Raw genomic sequence first — 18435 nt, 5'->3', positions numbered from 1 at the left:
AGGACAAATGAGGACAGTTGGTGGTTGACACAGGGAAAAAAGCAGAACTCTTCAATGAGTATTTCTAAGTACTGACCAAGCCAATTCCCCCACCTCGATCATTGACGGATGTCCACATGGAACCAGTCCGCCTATGGTTAGTTCTGAAATAGTTAAGGAGCTCCTGGAAGAGCTGGATAGGTATACAAATCAGCAGGCCCGGATGACCTCCATCCACGGTTGCTGAAAGATTTGGCCAGTGTCATAGCTGAGTCACTGGCACAGCTGTTTGAACACTCATGGTGCTCCAGTCAGGTCCCTGAGGACTGGAGAAGGGCCAATGTGGTGCCTATTTTCAAGAAAGGGAGAAGGGATGAACTGGCTAACTTTAGACCAGTCAGTCTTACCTCTGTTTCTGGGAAAATACTAGAAAAAATAATCAAAGAACACATTTGTGAAGGCCCAGCAGGGGAAACGATGCTGAGGGGAAACCAGCATGGGTTTGTCACAGGTAGATCCTGCCTGACAAACCTTGTAGCCTTCTATGACCAGGTCACACACTACCTGGATGTGGGAGCCAAGGCTGATGTCATCTTCCTGGACTTTAGGAAGGCCTTTGACACAGTCTCCCACCCTATCCTCATTGGGAACCTAGCAGACTGTGGAGTGGATGCCTACACGGTCAGGTGGGCAGCCAACTGGCTTAGGGACCGCACCCAGAGAGTGGTGGTGGATGGTTCCTTCTCGGCCTGGAGGGAGGTGGGCAGTGGGGTCCCGCAGGGTTCGGTCCTCGGACTGGTATTATTTAATATCTTCATCAGCAATTTGGATGAGGGCATGGAGAGCTTCCTCTCTAAGTTCACTGATGACACCAAGTTATGAGGCAAAGTTAGTACACGGGAGGGCAGGGAGCAGATTCAGGCCAACCTGGACAGGTTGGATCAATGGGCAGAGAGAAATAGGATGCAATTTAATAAAGATAAATGTAAGGTACTCCGCCTGGGAAGGAGGAATCCCCAGCACACCTATAGGTTGGGGAGTGTCCTTTTCAGCAGCTCGGAGGCAGAGAGGGATCTTGGAATCGTAACTGACTCCAAGATGAACATGAGCCAGCAGTATAACAAAGCCAATCGCACCTTGTCGTGCATTAGCAGGTGCATGACTAATAGATCAAAGGAGGTGATGCTCCCCCTCTATGCGGCACTGGTCAGGCCACAGTTGGAGTACTGTGTCCAGTTTTGGGCACCACACTTCAAGTGGGACGCGGAGAATCTGGAGAAGGTCCAGAGGAAGGCCACTTGCATAATTAGTGGCCTTCAGGAAAGACCCTACAGGGGGAGGTTGAGAGAGCTGAATCTCTTCAGCCTTCACAAGAGACGGCTGAGGGGAGATCTTGTGGCAGCCTATACATTTATTAGGGGAGGTCAGCAGGGACTAGGTGACGCGTTTACTAGGGCGCCCCAGGGAGTGACTAGGAATAACGGGTGTAAACTAGTTGAGAGTGGATTTAGGTTAGATATTAGGAAGACATTTTTCATAGTAAGGGTGGCCAAGATCTGGAATGGGCTTCCAAGAGAGGTGGTGCTATCACCCAGCTCGGAGGTCTTCAAGAGGAGGCTAGATAGTCACCTGGCTGGGGTCATCTGACCTTGGTCCTCCTTCCTACCAGGGGCAGGGGGTCGGACACGATGATCTATTGTGGTCCCTTCCGACTCTACAATCTATGAATCTATGAATCTAAATGCTTAATAGATTTATAGTTGAAATACAGTAGTTGAAATATCTCAAAATAAGAAGGAAAGGCCACTGACATTTGTAGCAGTTGTCACAAGTCACATTATGCTTCATCTTGTAGTAATAGAGTGCTGCAAAAAAGAATAGGGATGCAAAGAAAAACATCTAATCCTGATTAATCAAAGAGCATTCTGAGGAAATCAAAAAAGAATTACAGAACCATGCAATAAATACCCAGGTTTTCAGTTTATGCATAGAGCAAACTGGTACAGCATTATATAGTTGTTTGATGGTATTATTGCTGTAAATGTTCCTTAGTTTTGGCAAATAACTTGAGCCTTGATTATTAGTGGTAGGTGAACTTCTTAAATGGTTTCCCTGTTAAGGACAATAAAACTGGTTGTCTTTCAGATCATTTGGAAACTATAGACCCTCAGACTGAACCCATCCATCTGTTTCTGCTCCCCTTATTTTTTGAATTTTTTTAAAAACTTAAGAAATAGTTTAGAAAGGGTGCTCAATCTGGGCCTAGTCTAAAGCCCCCTGACGTCAATGGGAGATGGACTGGCTGTTGTGTCTTTATGTTAATCTAGTACCAATGCTGATGCCAGCTCGCTAATAGAATCAGAGAAAAATATGGATATATTGATAAATGGTAATGGTAATCAGAGAAAAATATGGCACAAGGTATTACCTAACCCAAGATAGAATGATTGTGTCTAAACTGTTTCAGACAAATATTTGTCTAACTTACACTTAAAAACTTACAATGACAGAGATTCTACAACCTCCCTAAGTAATTAGTTCCAGTGCACCCTTATCATTTGAAAGTTCTTCCTAATATCTAATGAGAATCTCCCTAGGTGCAATTTCAGCCCATTACTTCTTGTCCTGCTCCCTCCACCCACTGCTGAGCACCCCTTCCCCCAGCACTTAGAGCTTCTTTATATCAACCCCCTTTGTATCTGATGAATTATCAAATGCTGCCTCAGCCTTCTTGTTTAAGAATAGCCTCAATTCTTCAAATCCAATGCAATTATTTTCTACCGCTCTGATAATTCATGCTGCTCTCCTCTAGGATCTTTCCAATTTGTCTCCATCTTTCTTAAAGTGTTTACCCAGAGCTGATTATATTAGTCCAGGTGGGGCCTTGTCCTTGATGAATACATTATAATAATCAGCTCCTGTGACTTTTAGATAGCACTCCTATTAATACACTCCAGAATGTTATTAACATTTTCCCCCTCAGTCTTTATGTAGCATTGACCCCACCCCTTTAAAGAGCAGTAACTACCTCTCAAACCCTCTATCACAAGGCCCCAGCAAATTCCCACCTGCCTCTGTCCACTAAGATCTTTTCCTTCACACCTCCCTCCTGGTTTTCCTTGTGAACACATTTTATCAGCTCCACATTATTCTAGTTGGTCACTTAAAAAAAGCAAGCAAGCCAGCCAGGCAGAAATCGTAGGTTTGCAGATATTCTTGTATGTGCAATAGGGCAGGTCAGACCACATGGCCATTTCCAGATTTAAAATCCATTTATTGCCCAAAGATTTTACACCGCAATCCAAAACTCAAATGAATCTTTTCCCTCTCTCCAGGTTTCTCTCTTCACTTGCTTCTCTGATTTTAACAACATTCATCTCCCTGCCTCCCAACTCTACTCATATTCATAACAGCCTCCTTAATCCATCTCCCAACACTCTGACCTCCCATATTAATCCTGTAGACATTTTTCCTATCCAGCAGTCTCCCTATTCCACTTTGCTTTTAAAGTCTTAGCTGTCAGACCATGTCTTAAGACACTCTCCACTTCCCCATTTGGTTTCTGCCTCCCTCTTCTTCTGTTTCAGTTCCACATAGATTCTGTGCCCCTCGCCCCATACAACCTGCCTCAGGAGATGGAAGAACAAGTTATTGCTGGGTTCATGACTGATTTCCCCAAAGCAAGCCCAGCTCCCTACAACCCAGCTAAATTCTCTCCTCCCCAGTTCTCAGACCATTTCAATAGCCTGGGGTGGGAGGGAGGACAAGGGGAAGTGGTTACAGAAATTAATCTCACTGAAACTTCTTGTCTATCTAGTAAGAAAGCAGAGAAGCCCATGCAACTGAGACTCCTACACCACAAAACACTAATTCAGCAGTCAGCTGGAAGTGAAGGAAGGAGAATTTTGCTGAGAGCTGCTGTGGAAAGAAGGCCCACCCTACCTCAGGCAAGACACCCTGAAGGTAGGGATAGGCTACTACTTTTTTTCCTCTGCAGCTTGCTAAACATTATTGTAGGCAATTATCTTATTTGAAGAAGATATCCTATGTAGATGAGATGATGCCATAACCAGATGTCTACATTATTTCCAAACTAACGCCAGAGATTTGTTTTAAAACACAGCTTAGTGAAGTGACATTTTTAATATTTTATATGTACACTAAATGTTTATAATTATATATACACTAAATGTCTGACAAGTAATTATTCTTTGAAGGAAAGGGTGGGAGCAAAATGTCAATTCAGTGTATACTCTGTTTAAATACAAAGCCTGCAGACAGAAAAAGGACTATGTTTATAAGCAAGATGTGTTTATCAAAAAATTAACGGAAAAAAATGATCATTCAGTACATAGCATTGTCAATGATAATACATTTAGGGCAGCCGCCCTGAAACTAACTCTTCTCATGTTCAAGGCTTGGCAGTCGTGAACTGAGGAGAGCTAGTAATTTCATGGTTGTTAATACCCCAGCACTGACAGTTATGTGCACTTAAGGAGCAGTGTTCCTAGTGCTATCTGTGCTGTAGTATTAGCAGCCCAAAAACTAGTTCACATCATTTTCAAGGCTTTTAATAGCAGTCTTTTGACAGCTACTTTCTCTTTCCTGTTTCTGGCACAGATAAGCAGAATATAATGGAATTTCCAAGTGGACAGTAAGGCTAAAAGATACTACGCACTTTGTGTTGACCAACAGGCTATTGCAGTGTTACTGTGTAAACAACAGGCAACAAACTAGGGCTAAAGTTATGCAATGAAATGAATTATGTACTGATCCAATAAGAATACAACTGAGGTATACTGCAATAGTACACTGTACTGATACCAAAGTTAGTAGTACACTATACAGTCTGGTATCAGAGTAATCTTAAGAGAAAGGAAGTGGAAGGTACAGGTTTTATTCAATGTTCTTCCAGCACTGTGTGTTAAATAAGGATCAATAAGAAGCTACTAGAAGCATTGTGGCAAAAAAATAATCTAACGATATTGGTTTACTGTGCTTTTAAGATTCAAAATTGGCACTTGAGAATGCCAGTCTAATAAAAGCAGCTGATTGATTTCCAAGTGAGAAAAGACTTTAGACGCTATTACTGATGATCAGTAAGGGATAATGGAAAGTTTAACTACTCCTTCAACCTCTCCCAAAGTGGTTTTGAAGTAAAGGTGACAGCACTGATTTCTGGGAGATTTACAGGAAAAAAACACTAAGGAGGTATTTCATAGGATTCTTATCCTCAAGTAATTGAGCACTACAAGGCCATTTTGATTTTCCAGACTGAATCTTACTAATGGTAGGTTGCAGACAGAAACAGATCTGAAACACAGAAAGCTTTTATAGCCTTCAAAGTGCTCAGAGATAGGTTAACGCATGGCATGCTTTTCTAAGTCTGCTACCCCTAGAGGACATCTTCCTGATACGTGTTAAATCCTTAGGACAGAAACTGATGCAAGTATAAAAATAAAATAATTAGCATAGGAGTATCATCTGAAAATGAACCAAAGAAACACGAATATATAACCAGGTACACCACCTATATAAAAGAGCATTTCCCTCAGCAAAAGAGTGGCATAGGCTTTTTCAGCGGGTTTCTTCTTCTTATACAATGTTTCAGCATTTAGAAAGCAAGTGAAAGCACTGCGTAAGTGAGAACGCCATTCAGCTCTATTGTCAGAGTACAATTAGGCATTTAGATGACCAGGAAGCATATTCAAACCGTCTGCTTTTGTGTTGCCCAACTCAGGACCCCTGTGTTACGACACACAGCTCGTTTGATATTTGGGAGCATTTCCTGCCGAGACCTACAGAACTCAAGGCGGTGGCCTACCACGATCAAGGATTGGGTATTCTGAAGGTGTTGGTTGTAGCCGTGTTGGTCTAAGGACACAGGCAGACACAGTTCTTTGGGTAAATGTGGGCACATCTACGAGACACTTACTGCGCATTAGCCTAATATGACTGAGCAGTAGCTTGTAACAGCAAAAACTGAGCTAATAGCCTACTGCATAGCATTATTAGCAGGGATCCTGGTTTTCTCTGATTTAAAAAAAAATCCCCAATTTTTGGATTTAAAAAAGTAACCCTGAATCCACATTTTTTTCCTTGATTAAAATGAACCACACTATACACATCTATATATGGGCGTTTCATTTTAATCCTGGAAAAATACAGTTTTTGGATTACTATTTTGAATCCGAAAAATGGGTGTGTGTTTTTTTTTTAATCAGAGAAAACCAGGATCCCTGGTTATTCGGCCAATGCAGTTAAGTGTCACTAAATAACCATGTGCTGGCGCTACTGTACAGGAACTCCACTCACTGCGCATTCAGTTAGTACTTCATTAAGGAAGTACTAAACTAAATGAGCAGTAATTAGAGGTATAGTTTGTGGCTGTGTTGGTGTAAGGACATAGGCACAGTTCTTTGGGTAAGTCTTTTATCTTTTAGTATAGTGTTTCCCAACCCTTTCCAGCCCAAGGCACACTTACATTAATAACATTTTTCCACAGCACTCCTGTTGAGGCATTCCCCATCCTCAGAACTATAGTAGCTCATTATAGCTCATTACCATGGCAAAATTCTGCGGCACACCGGTTGGGAAAAACTTTTATTTGAGCAACTCAAAAACTTCTTCGCAAGCTTTTGGGTATAAATACCCTTCGTCAGGCTAAGGAAGAATCTGCAGTTGGCGCGTGTGCTCTTCCTGCATGGAGTGAATAGTCAAGAAGCCAGAAGCTGGTATTCAGGGTGGCGGACTCTGACCAAAGCTATTCCAGGAGATGTTTTTTCCCCTGAACATGACGTAATGTCATGAATTGTACTGTTCAACCCTTCACAATAAATATCACTCTCCTAGATTGCTTTCAAGAGTAACCGAGAGATGGGCACCAATTCCAGTAGACTCCCCACCCATCAGGGAGGGTTGACAAGCCTGTATGCATGCAAGAAAGCCAGCCAGCAACAATGTACATGGAGGAGTCCACGGGTGAGAGTCAGGTAGCACATTCATGTACATGGAGATCTCTTTTACTAGACCAACTAAATAGTTGGCAAACTTGTTCTTTGCGAGCTTGTAGGCACAAGCCCCCTTCTTCAGGCTGAGGAAAAAGCTGCTGGATGTTGCAAAGGCAGCTCAACCATTACGAGAAAGCTGGGCCTTTCCCCCATCTTTAGAGGGGACAAGATTGGGGAGGTGGAGGGCTACAAAAGGCCCGATTCAGACAGGACTCTGGAGCTTGAGCCCTTCTAGCCTCAATGGAGGGGAGGGACGGCATCGTCTTCGAGCCCCCTCCGCGGCTCCGGTAGGGCGCGCCGCTGCCCGCGCGGGCCACGGGCGGGGGGGGGGGGGGAGGGGGCGGCGGGGCGGAGGAGGCACCGCCCCCGCGCGCCGGGCTCCCGTTTGCCGGACGCGCCCCCGGCCGCACTGCGCAGCCGCGCGGGCTCAAAACAGTTTGTTGCACACGTCGGCGAAGCCGCTTCCGTTTCCAACGCCACATTCCGGCCCCACCTGTCTACGCCGCCGCCGCCCGGCCCCGGCCCCGGCCCCGGCCCCGGCCCCGGCCCGCCCCAGACCGAGCCCGCCTGCGCCGCCATGTCCGCGGAGGGTAAGGGGGGAGCCCTAAGTGGGGGAGGGGCGGTGGAGAGAGGCACGCACGCGGGAAACGCTCCCCCATCGTTCGCAACGGCCCGACCCCCTAAACACCCGTCGCCCAAGCCACGCCCACCGCCTCTTCTCCCATTGGCCGGCTCTGGCCTACCTGGCCGCTGTCATTGGCTGGCGCGCCCGCCCGTCATTGTGGCGTCATGGGCTGAGCGAGAGGGGCGGGGGGGGGGAGGGGACGCGAGGGCAGAGCGTCGCCCCTCCTCCCGCGCGGCGGTTGAGGGGGTTGGCGGGTGGTGCCCCTCCCCCCGCGTTGTGGGTAGGCTTGCTGAGGGGGCGGGGTTGGGGGAGCAAGGCACCAGACACCTGCAGTGCCCCCCTTTTCTGAGTTGATTGATGCTCCTCTGCAGGGGGCAACAGAGAGCTAGTGCCTGGGCATATGGCATCTTGACATGCACTCTCAAGCCTCAGGGAAAGGCACTGGACTTGTACACACATGCACCCCTCCCCCCACCCCCCTTGACACACTGAAGCCTCAGGGAAAGGCACATGTACACACACACCACTTGACAGGGGTGCAGGTTGTAGCCGTGTTTGTCTAAGGACATAGGCAGACAAGGTTCCTTGGGTGAATTTGATATCTTTTATTAGACCAACCCAAATGGTTGGAGAATAGTTATTAAGCAAGCTTTCGGGTTCAAAAACCCTTCATCAGGCTAAGAAGTATCAGCAGTTGGTGTGTGCTCCTCCTGGATGGAATGAAAAGTCAAGAAGCCAGAGGCTGGGCTGGTATGCATACAAGACAGGTAGTCAGTGAAAATGTAGATTGAGGAGTCAATGGGTGAGAGACAGGCGGGGGGGGGGAGGAGGGCAGAGAGAGAGAAGGGGGATGAAAGTGGAGAGATACCTGGGGAGTCAGATGTCAGGCAGGTTATAATGTGTCATAAATCCAATGTCTGTATTTAGTCCATGATTTTTAGTATCCAGGAGGTTGATGAAGTGGAGTTCATAGGCTTGTCACCCCACAACAGAGCCATCAGCATTCCTGGATCTTACAGCTGCACCTCCAGAAATGTAATATAGCTCATCCAATGCACCAAATGCCCTGATGGAAAATACGTAGGACAGACCAAACAACAACCGCACCAGAATGAACGCACACCGGAAATCTATCAAAGTCAGAAATACCCAATTACTGGTGGGGGCACATTTCTCATAAGAAAACCACTCTCTCTCCAATCTCTCAGTCCTGATCCTCAAAGGAAACTTACAAAACACTTCCCAGAGACGAGCCTATGAACTCCACGTCATCAACCTCGTGGGTACTAAAAATCATGGACTGAATATAGACATTGGATTTATGACACATTATAACCTGCCTGACATCTGACTCCCCAGGTATCTCTCCACTTTCATCCCCCTTCTCTCTCTCTGCCCTCCTTCCCCCCCCCCCCGCCTGTCTCTCACCCATTGACTCCTCAATCTACATTTTCACTGACTACCTGTCTTGTATGCATACCAGCCCAGCCTCTGGCTTCTTGACTTTTCATTCCATCCAGGAAGAGCACACACCAACTGCTGATACTTCTTAGCCTGACGAAGGGTTTTTGAACCCGAAAGCTTGCTTAATAACTATTCTCCAACCATTTGGGTTGGTCTAATAAAAGATATCAGATTCACCCAAGGAACCTTGTACATCACTTGACACACACTCAAGCCTCAGGGAAAGGTGAGTGAACACCCCCCCCACCCCCCCAAACTTGACACACTCTCAAGCCTCAGGGAAAGGTGAGTGTACACACAAACACGCATACACTTAAGCCTCACAGAAAGGTCCATGTAGGTGTCTGGTCCTCCTGGGGTGCAGAGATTTGCACCCTATAGACCCGTGGTTCTCAAACCTTTTGAGACACAAGGTCCCTCTGAGTAGACACAAGTACCTCCCTGCCCCCATGGACTTGGGGCCCCCGTTGGTAGACTCACAAGCCCACCCTTGGAAAATGAGAACCTTTTGTTTTCACTCTTTTTTGACTACAGAAAAATTAATGAGAACTGTTGCCAAGAGCTCAGACCCCAGCTGTGGATTTCTGCTTGAGATCTTTGGGTTTAATTGTGTGAAGCATGTTTGTGAATCTAACAGGGCTAACATTGGGTGGTAGCTCGTGGCACCCTGGTTGAGACTCGTGGTTAGAGGCTAGCAAAAATGGATATGGATATAGATGTATCAGAAACTTCTGAGAGCTGAAGCTCAATTCATCAGATGCTTCAACTAACAAAAGCTTGTGAGATGTATATATGTATGTATATGCACATACACAGTACGGTGGGCAGTCCCTTGATTTGAGAGTGATTTCTGCCACAGCTCAATGATGGATCTTGAGGTGACTTTAAGAATCCAGTTCTTGAGCCATGGGTCCATCCACAGCAGTTACAGGATGGGAGAGTAAACTGCAGACTGGGCTTCCTCTCCTTTTCCTTCCTCCACCCTCACTTCTCTGCTTTGAGGGCAAGACTCTTTATCTCGAAATGGGCTGTTGCTTGGTTGAGTTTGTCAGCCAGCTCCCTCCAACACTTGATGTCAGTATCTGTTGTCTTGAGGTCTGCCTTCGATGTGTCCTTATAGTGTTTCCTCTGGCTACTATGAGATCTCAGGCCATCACTAAGATGGGAGTAGAGCACTTGTTTTGGGAGTCAAGAGTCGGGCATGGTTAGTGTATAAGGTGCAAATCTGCCCTACCTTCCACTCGACTTCAGAGTAACACAGCTGACTATGTCTCTCAGCTCAGCTCTGTCACCTGCCAATACTTCCCTCCCTTCACCTCTGAGAATGAGTGCCACTTGCCTATAGTCTCGTGTGATCTGCCACTGGGATTGTTGTGAATTACATGTTTTTGCGTTGAAGTACAAGAGGTCAAATTTGCTGTTCCAGTGTGGCAACAATCATATGTCTGGCATCACTGACTATAGTCTTCCCTAATGGAGTGAAAACAGGATGTTGTTCAATGCCCTTACTACAACATACTTAAGAAATCAGTTAGATTAAGCCAGCATGTTTAGAAAGTGTAGTCTTGTTGCCTACAGAAAGAGGGCCTGAGTGCTGGTCACTGCTTTTCCTTTAGTTTCACTACAGGCTCCACCGTTAAAATTTACTTGCGTGTCAAATGTGTGCAAAAGAAACATCTATTTTAGTAGAGTATTTCTGTTGGCTGACTGTTCGGTGCTCTGGGCTGTGGGGCTCCTAGACATTATGGCAATACAAACTCAAGGCAGAATAGACCAGAGGTCAGCAATGTTTGGGCAGAGTGCCAAAAACACCCACAACTTTAACTTGTAAGATGTTGGTGTGCCAGGGGCAGATGGCAGGGGAGGCACAAAGGGCCTGATCCTTATTGTAGCCATACAGCCCCGGCCTCTTCCCTGCCATCCACCCAGAGGCATGCGTGCCAAGCAAAATGTCTTTGAGTGTCACACCTGTGCTGGGGGTTGCCTACCCCTCAAATAGACAAATATCCCCCTTAAATAGCCAGTTTTGCTGTTCTACTAGTGCTCCGCTATGAAACTGGTAGTTCACAACATACCCTTAATATGGTACACTTCTCAGATATAAAAAGTCTGGATCTAGTGTATGTAATTCCTTATTATTATTATTATTAATACATAGCTGCTTAATATTTTTATTCAGTATGTGGCTTTTATATCTTAATTAGTTGCAAACAAAATATTTCAGGCAAATTTTTGCTCTGAATACAAAAAGTTCTTCTAATTCTTTTAGGTTGCACTAATTTACTAATAGCTAAGTAAGTGCTTTACAAATGCTAATGAACTTACTACAATGCTCCTATGAAATATGGAGTTATTTCCATTTTATTGATAAGGAACTGAGACAAAGAGTCTAAGGCATAAGTGTCCACCCACGTGTCACAAATGTCCACCAATTGTAGGCACCCACTTTGAGATGCATAGGATCTGATTTTTCAGAGGTTTTATTTTTTCAATTTAAAAAAAATTTCTTATAGCACTGTTCCGTCCATAATTCCTGCTGACTTAGTTGTGAATCATAGTGCTCAGGACTTCTTCACATCGGAGCTTTGGTGTATCAAGATGAATGCTTAGAAAAGTAGCACAACTGCAGAAAGGGATCTCGGAGCCGTAGTCAACTCCAAAATTAACATGAGTCGCCAACGTGATGAAGTAATAAGTAAAGCTAACTGCACTCTTCCTTGCATAAGTAGGTGCATCACAAACAGGTCTAGGGAGGTGATACTTCCCCTCTATGTGGCTTTGGTCAGGCCACAGCTGGAGTACTGCGTCCAGTTTTGGGTACCACACTTCAGGAGGGATGTAGATAACCTGGAAAGGGTTCAGACGACCTCTCTGGTTAAAGGCCTACAGGAAAAACCCTACGAGGACCAATTAAGGGACCTGAATCTCTTCAGCCTCCGCAAGAGAAGGCTGAGAGGTGATCTTGTGGCTGTCTCCAAACTCATCGGGGGGGACAGCAGGAAATAAGGGGTATGATACTTACCAGGGCACCCATCGGGGCAACTAGAAACAATGGCCACAAACTAAAGGAGAGCAAATTTAGATTGGACATCAGGAAAAAAATTCCTTACGGTGAGGGTTGCCAAAATATGGAATATGCTTCCAAGGGAGGTGGTGCTGTCCCCTTTGGAGGTATTTAAGAGGAGATTGGACAAGCACCATGCTGGGGTCATCTGACCCCAGCACCCTGTCCAGGGCAGGGGGTCAGACTCTGATCTAAAAGGTCCCTTCCGACCCTAAAATCTATGAAATCTATGAAAGTAATAAATGTATAATGGCTCTCTGAAAAAAAAATGCATTGGTGACTTGGCCTATCACACACAGGACTTCTGTGACAGGGACAGGTATAGAATTCAATACCTGGTATCATTCAACTGCCTCAATTATAAAACCACCTTGCCTTTCTGCAATTCCATAAAGTAGCCCTACGCACCTTTTCACTTCTGCATCAAAGGTGGAGTGTTCAACTGACCATGCTTTCATCTATTGCAACCCCAGAAATATTCCCTGGGCGGTTCTATCTTGTGCATCTTCTGCACAGGCAGGGACTGTTGTGAGGAAAAAAGGATGATAATGTAATTAAAGACTCTCACAATCCATATACACAAGGCAGCTGAATTACAATTTCATAGGCAACTTAAAATTAGGCAAAGTCTGAATTAAAGTCTTGCATTTCCTGCACATACCATTTATGCATATAATTTAACTTCCTAACTGGATGATGGTCCTGACTCTCTGACTGTTTTACATTGTAACAAATACTGGTTTTCTGCATGTTGATTAAGAGTGCTTACCCAAATTACATTTTTTGTGCAGCCAAGCCCCTGAAAACACCCTACAGGCATGACTTAACACATGTGCATAGCTGCAGAGAGCTTTTAAAATGACCTATCATGTGAAAAATTAACCCTGGTCAAATGAGGTATTAGATTAAGGCACTCTAAAACAGAGTGCCGTTGGGAATTTGTGTTCCCTCCAGGGTTAATTTTTTGCACAGAGGTGCGTCTGTCAGCAGGAGGGGTAGGGGCTTTGAGCTACTGCTCCTTTGAATGGCTAGAGCTGAGTGTGAAGTGGAATGTAGCCCCCTTGCCTCAGTGCCCCTCCTCCCCCAGCTGGAACATTGGGTGAAGCCAGGCCAGGCCCGTGAAGTGAGGGTGCTTTGTTCCCCCCCAGCCCCAGCTCTGGCCATTAAAAGTGGCTGGCAGCTTCATGTTGCTACTTCCCCTTTCCCTTCTACCCCTTCTGACAACCCTGGAGCTTGGTGGGGAAGGGAGGGCAGGTCCAGGCAGTCTCTACACCCCCCCCCCCCCCCCCCAGGCAAATGTCTGGGGAGGGGGCTCTAAATCACTGTGCATTATGTAAAGCACCATGATTTTAGAGCAGGCCCCTGAATGTTTGTAGCCACCCTGAGTGTACAAACTACTTAACTGCATAGACACTCTCTAGGCCCAAGATCTACTTCTAATTTTACTCTAATTGCACAATTGGGAAAATAGCATAGGATCAATTTCAAGGCTTCTAAAGCAGCCTTGGGCTGATTAGGATCTATGTGCCAGTTTCAAAGCAGCTATTAGAAGTATGAAGCCCTCTGAGACCCAAAGGAAGGAACCTAATGGCGAGAAAGGCTTAGTGTAGGCTGTTCCTTTAGTAAATGATCATTGTTTACACTGAATTTAAGTAAGTGCAAAGCTTTTTTTTTTTTTTTTTTAAAGTGGAGTAATCTTCCTTTTTTCAGTTTAGGTTTTTCTTAATGTAATTTCTTGTGGTTACAAACCTTCCAACCCCTCCAAGCAATTTATGTTGTAGAAACTAGGCGAAGGAGTTTGCTTTGAATTGTCACTTCGGAGAGTAGTAATTCTGAAAGCAGTAATTTTGATCTTGTCAGATAGAAGCTCTAGCTTAAGATGTGATTACAATTTAAGAAATGATTCTGAGGCATTCTACTGATGTAGGTAGACATAATGTTGAACAGCTTGATCTGTAATAAATTATTACAAAGTGGACAAAACTGCATTGTTAAATGCTTTTAACTCTCCCAGAGAGATTCTACCTGATGGTGCCTTGCAAAATCACTAGAGCTCTTCCAAACCTACTAACTAAAATGCTGAAGCACCTCCAAAATGAACATGCATGATTTATTAAAATTAAATAAATAATACAGTAATACCAGAAATTCAGAACAGTATAACACATGACGTGCTAATTTAGATACAAGCAAGTTAAATGTTGAGTTTCTAGAAAGGAAGTTGTTAGCCTGCTTATTAATTGAAATGACTAGATATGCCGTTAAAGAACTAAAGGTAAAATGTACTCTCTTTATTAATTTTAACTGTAATATTTAATTTGCTGTTCAGTAAAACCTGAACTCTTCTGTGTTTGGGAAGGAAAAAGGGAAATTATTTTCTCTTGGAGAAGGTACATCCCCACACCTGAGACTGTTTTTCTTAATTATGATTTTTTTTTTTTTTATTTTGGAAAAGCAAACCTGAATATTTGCTGGGGGAGGGAGTGTGTGTGTGTGTGTGTGTGTGTGTGTGTGTGTGTGTGTGTGTGTTCAGTTAGTTACTAAGATTTGTGATCTCCTTTCTTCCAGAAATCTGGATTTAGATCTTGGTTTGATTTGGTGGCTTCATTCTAGTCTTATATTGACATCAATATAAATGGAAGGAAAAGCCTGGCATAATTTTCAGTTTCTACTTAAGAAATACCACGTATATTGCATATTCATTGCCTGTTTTGTATGGAGCACCTTGCATAGTATTTGTCTGTAGTGGGCCTGCTATTAGAGAGTGCTGTGTGTCCCTCATGTAAATTAGCATTAAAAAAAGCCCAAAATATTTTGAAGGAAAAACTTTTTGATGTTTCTTCGGGTAAATACCAGAAATATTCTTTGGTAGAGCAGTTTTTAAATCATGAAAAAGTTTGATTGAATAAGGGTAACATTTTTCTATAAGAATGTGTGACTACAATACTTAAGGAAGCCACCTATATAAACTTTATTTTCTCTGCAAAGTTGGGATATTGTGTCTCACAGTGGACACCTACAATATTTAATGAGTACAATTATATTTACTTGCATACCACATGCACCTTCTCTCCAGAAATCAATTCTTCAGATTTGGGGTAGCCCATTTTACTTTTCTGGAATAGAAGCATAGAGAGAGAGTGCTCTGATGACTACCAAAGATAGCTGCTGCTTCTCTCTGGGGCACAAAGCAGCAGGGGCAGAGTCTGATGTTAACTCATCCTCATCGCCACTGCCTAATTTGCAGTAGCTTTTGGCTGAGCAGTGGCCAGTTAGATAGCACTGTACCATTTGTCTGTAGAGCAGGGGTGGGGAATTGTTTCGGGCAGAGGGACGTTTTTCCAGTTTTGGCAAGCTGTCAAGGACCGCATGGGTATCCCCGCCCCTTGACAGGTGCCCCGCCCCCCTGGTCACCATCTTGGGACCAATGTCCTGATGTCTTGGGACCAATGTCTCAGGGCCAGCACCAGTGGGGCCCAGAGTGGGGCTCAGGCTGGCAGGGGTCTGTGGAGCCAGGCTAGGCTGCACCAGCAGGGAGAGGGGGAGCTGGCTTGGCTCAATACAGCCCCTGCTGGCCAGGACCCTGTACTCCTGCCGCCCTGCTCTGGGCCCCCCCAGCGCTGGCCCCAGGACACCGGCGTAGGCCCCATGCACCCACTCGCTCCCAGTGCCCCCTAGGCCTGCAGTACAGGCAGGGGGCAGCATGCAGCCCTGACCTCCTGCTCCCCAGCAGGGAACGAGCTGGTAGTGAGTGTGGGGGAAAAGCATCCCCTGCCCTGCCCTGTGGCCAGCACTCCCTGCTGCAGCTGCTCGTAGTCCACGCAGGACTTGCCTGAGCAGGCACAAGCAGCCTCACGTGGGCTGCAAGAGGCTACAGTGTGGGGTGCTGGCCATGGGGCAGGGGAAGGCCGCTTTTCCCCGTGCTCAGCACCAGCTTGTAACCCACCGCCGCTGCCAGCCTGGGCCCCTTGCCAGCTCCAGGCTCACCCCTTGGGGCTGCACTGTGGCAGCAGCAGCTGTGGACCCCACGCTTGCCGTGCCAGGCAGTGTTTGCCACTGCCGCCTTTGGGCTGCCCAGCATGTGAGCTCCAAGCAGGCAGCAGCAAACACTGCCTGGCGTGGAAACTGGGGGGGCCATAGCTGCTGCCGCCACGGCGCAGCTCCAACAAGTGAGCCCAGAGCTGACACGGGGCCCAGGTTGACTGCAGGGGCGGGTTACAAACTGGTGCTGAGCATGGGGAAAAGCGGCCCCTCAACTGCCCTGTGGCCAGCGCACCCTGCTGCAGCCAGTCACAGCCCACATGGGGCTGCCTGTGCTTGCTCAGGACAGTCCCGCATGGGCTGCAAGCAGCTGCAGCAAGGAGCGCCGGCCACGGGGCAGGGGAGGGGCCGTTTTCCCCCGGGCTCCTTCCCTGCCTGGGGTCCTCCCCTGCCCTTCCCTTCCCCCCCCCCCCTTACCTGAGTTTCTGGCACTGGTGCAGCCACATGGTCCCAGGCCTGAAGTCCCTACTGGGGCTTCCGGCTAGGCGGGGCAGGGCCAGGCGGGCCCTGCTGTTGCGGGAGCCTGCCAGGCTTCCCCTGAGTCCTACTGCTCTTGGTTCCTGTTGTTTTTGATAGGAACCAAAGACCGATAAATATTAATTTTCTAAATTTTTTAGGGGCCCCGTAGGCCAGATAGAATGGCCTCACAGGCTGCATCCAGCCCACAGGCTGTATTTTTCCCACCCCTGCTGTAGAGCCACTGAGCTGGCTAAGGGCAAATGCAATGCTGCATGCAGTCAGCTCGCTTGGGTATGAAAGCGAGCTTGGGTTTTTCCTACTGGAAAAGTCTTCTTTTTTCTTTTTTTACATTCTGATTTCAAAAAACAAGGGACATGTCTTGTCTTATATGCATCATGTGGAAAAATAGGGTATATTTTGGGGTTTTTTTAACCATTCAGTAGTAGTTGATAGTACTACTGTTCATGAAGTTCAGATCCATAGATTACATTTTACACACCAATTGTGCTGATCTCAGAACTTTCTTCCTAATATAAAGTAGAAAATGTTTTTTGCTGCCACTTCTTTCTCTGACACATGACTAGGGTGATCCCCTTTTAAAAATGGAAAGGCGGGTCACGAGCCCATTTCCCATCCCCTCCTTCCCCTGCCAACACAGCCAGAGCAGAGCCAAGCCCAGCCTTTGGGGGGTGGAGGAGTATGCAGGCTGCTTACTGCGGGCTTGGGGCTCCCCACTCTGCTGCCTTCCCCCCAGGAGCCCCACACTGCCACAGCAAGATGCCCCCTTCCCACCCAGCAGCAGTGGAGGGCACAAGTCTCCTCTATTCCTGCTGCTGCTGAGGGGGCAGGGGGTGCATTGCCATGGCATCGGAGCCAGTGCAGGGCTACCGGCGGCAGCAACACTGAGGGAGAGGGCAGCAGGGTGCGGAGCCCCATGCCCACAGTGGGCAGCCCACATCCGCTTCTGCCCTGTGCACAAGCATATGCTCCCCCATGACCCTCTCCACGGGAGTGCGCACAGTGGCAGGAAGTCAGCCCCCTATCACCTGCAGACAAGCCACATGTAGTTCTGTCCCACTCCCCAGCCAGGCCAGGCTGCTGAGCACTCCTGCCCAAGCCCCCAGGCCTCATGCATACCTTGACTGGGCAGCACGTTCAGCCCTATCCGCCAACCCTGCCCCACTCCCTCCCTCACCATGGAGGGCCTCAATCCATCCCTCCCCCCACAGACTTAACTGCAGGAAGCTGCTCTCCACACTGCCTGTATCCCTGGCAATGTGCATGTGTGCATGCACAAACATGCACATGGCACCCCCTACATCCCGCTCCCCCCCAGCGCAAGCAGCCCCTTGCAGGCTGGAACTCTGCCAGCCTGCGAGGGGAAACCCACCATTTCCTCATTTTTTTTTCTAGGAACGGAAAACCCGGATCACTGCACAACATGGTGAATCTAGGCCAAATGCTGTCCTGGAGTCATGCAGCCTAGGACCGGGACTTGGTGTTCCCATTCTGGGACTGTCCCATCCAATTACGGACAGGTGGTCACCCTACATACGGCTGCTAATGGCATGTCACCCAAATACAAGGTCTCTCCTATTGCCCAGGAACTCCATGGGCCCCCAGTCTTATAATTAGATCTTTACTTCAGCCAGTATTTCTCATTACTGGTAGGGGTTCATGATGCAAATGACATGCCAGAAGGGTTAAAGAAACCTGAGTTTTATTTAGAGAATTGCAAAAGCAGCAGAAATAGTAATTCACTCTAAAATAGGAAAGGAGTGTGCCCCATTATT

The 18435-nt window shown here is 46.7% G+C and overlaps 1 protein-coding gene across 2 annotated transcripts in view; it reads left to right on the top strand.

The window, feature by feature from the left end:
- Positions 1–3599: 3599 nt before the first annotated feature.
- Positions 3600–18435, top strand: part of BEND2 (BEN domain containing 2) — a 60940-nt gene continuing 46104 nt past the window's right edge. Inside the window, exon 1 of one of the 2 annotated variants that reach the window (XM_006273382.4) lies at positions 3600–3942. In XM_006273382.4, the coding sequence (XP_006273444.2) occupies positions 3615–3942 (328 nt within the window). In that variant the 5' untranslated portion in view covers positions 3600–3614. Of the gene's footprint in view, positions 3943–7412; positions 7580–18435 lie in introns of those variants that run through there. The other variant, XM_019495124.2, reaches the window with a different exon arrangement.

The sequence above is a fragment of the Alligator mississippiensis genome, chromosome 1, assembly GCF_030867095.1.
Source record: "Alligator mississippiensis isolate rAllMis1 chromosome 1, rAllMis1, whole genome shotgun sequence".
Classification (NCBI taxonomy): Eukaryota; Metazoa; Chordata; order Crocodylia; family Alligatoridae; genus Alligator; species Alligator mississippiensis.
The sequence above is the reverse complement of the archived record's forward strand: the minus strand, read 5'-3'. Positions and strand labels throughout refer to the sequence as shown.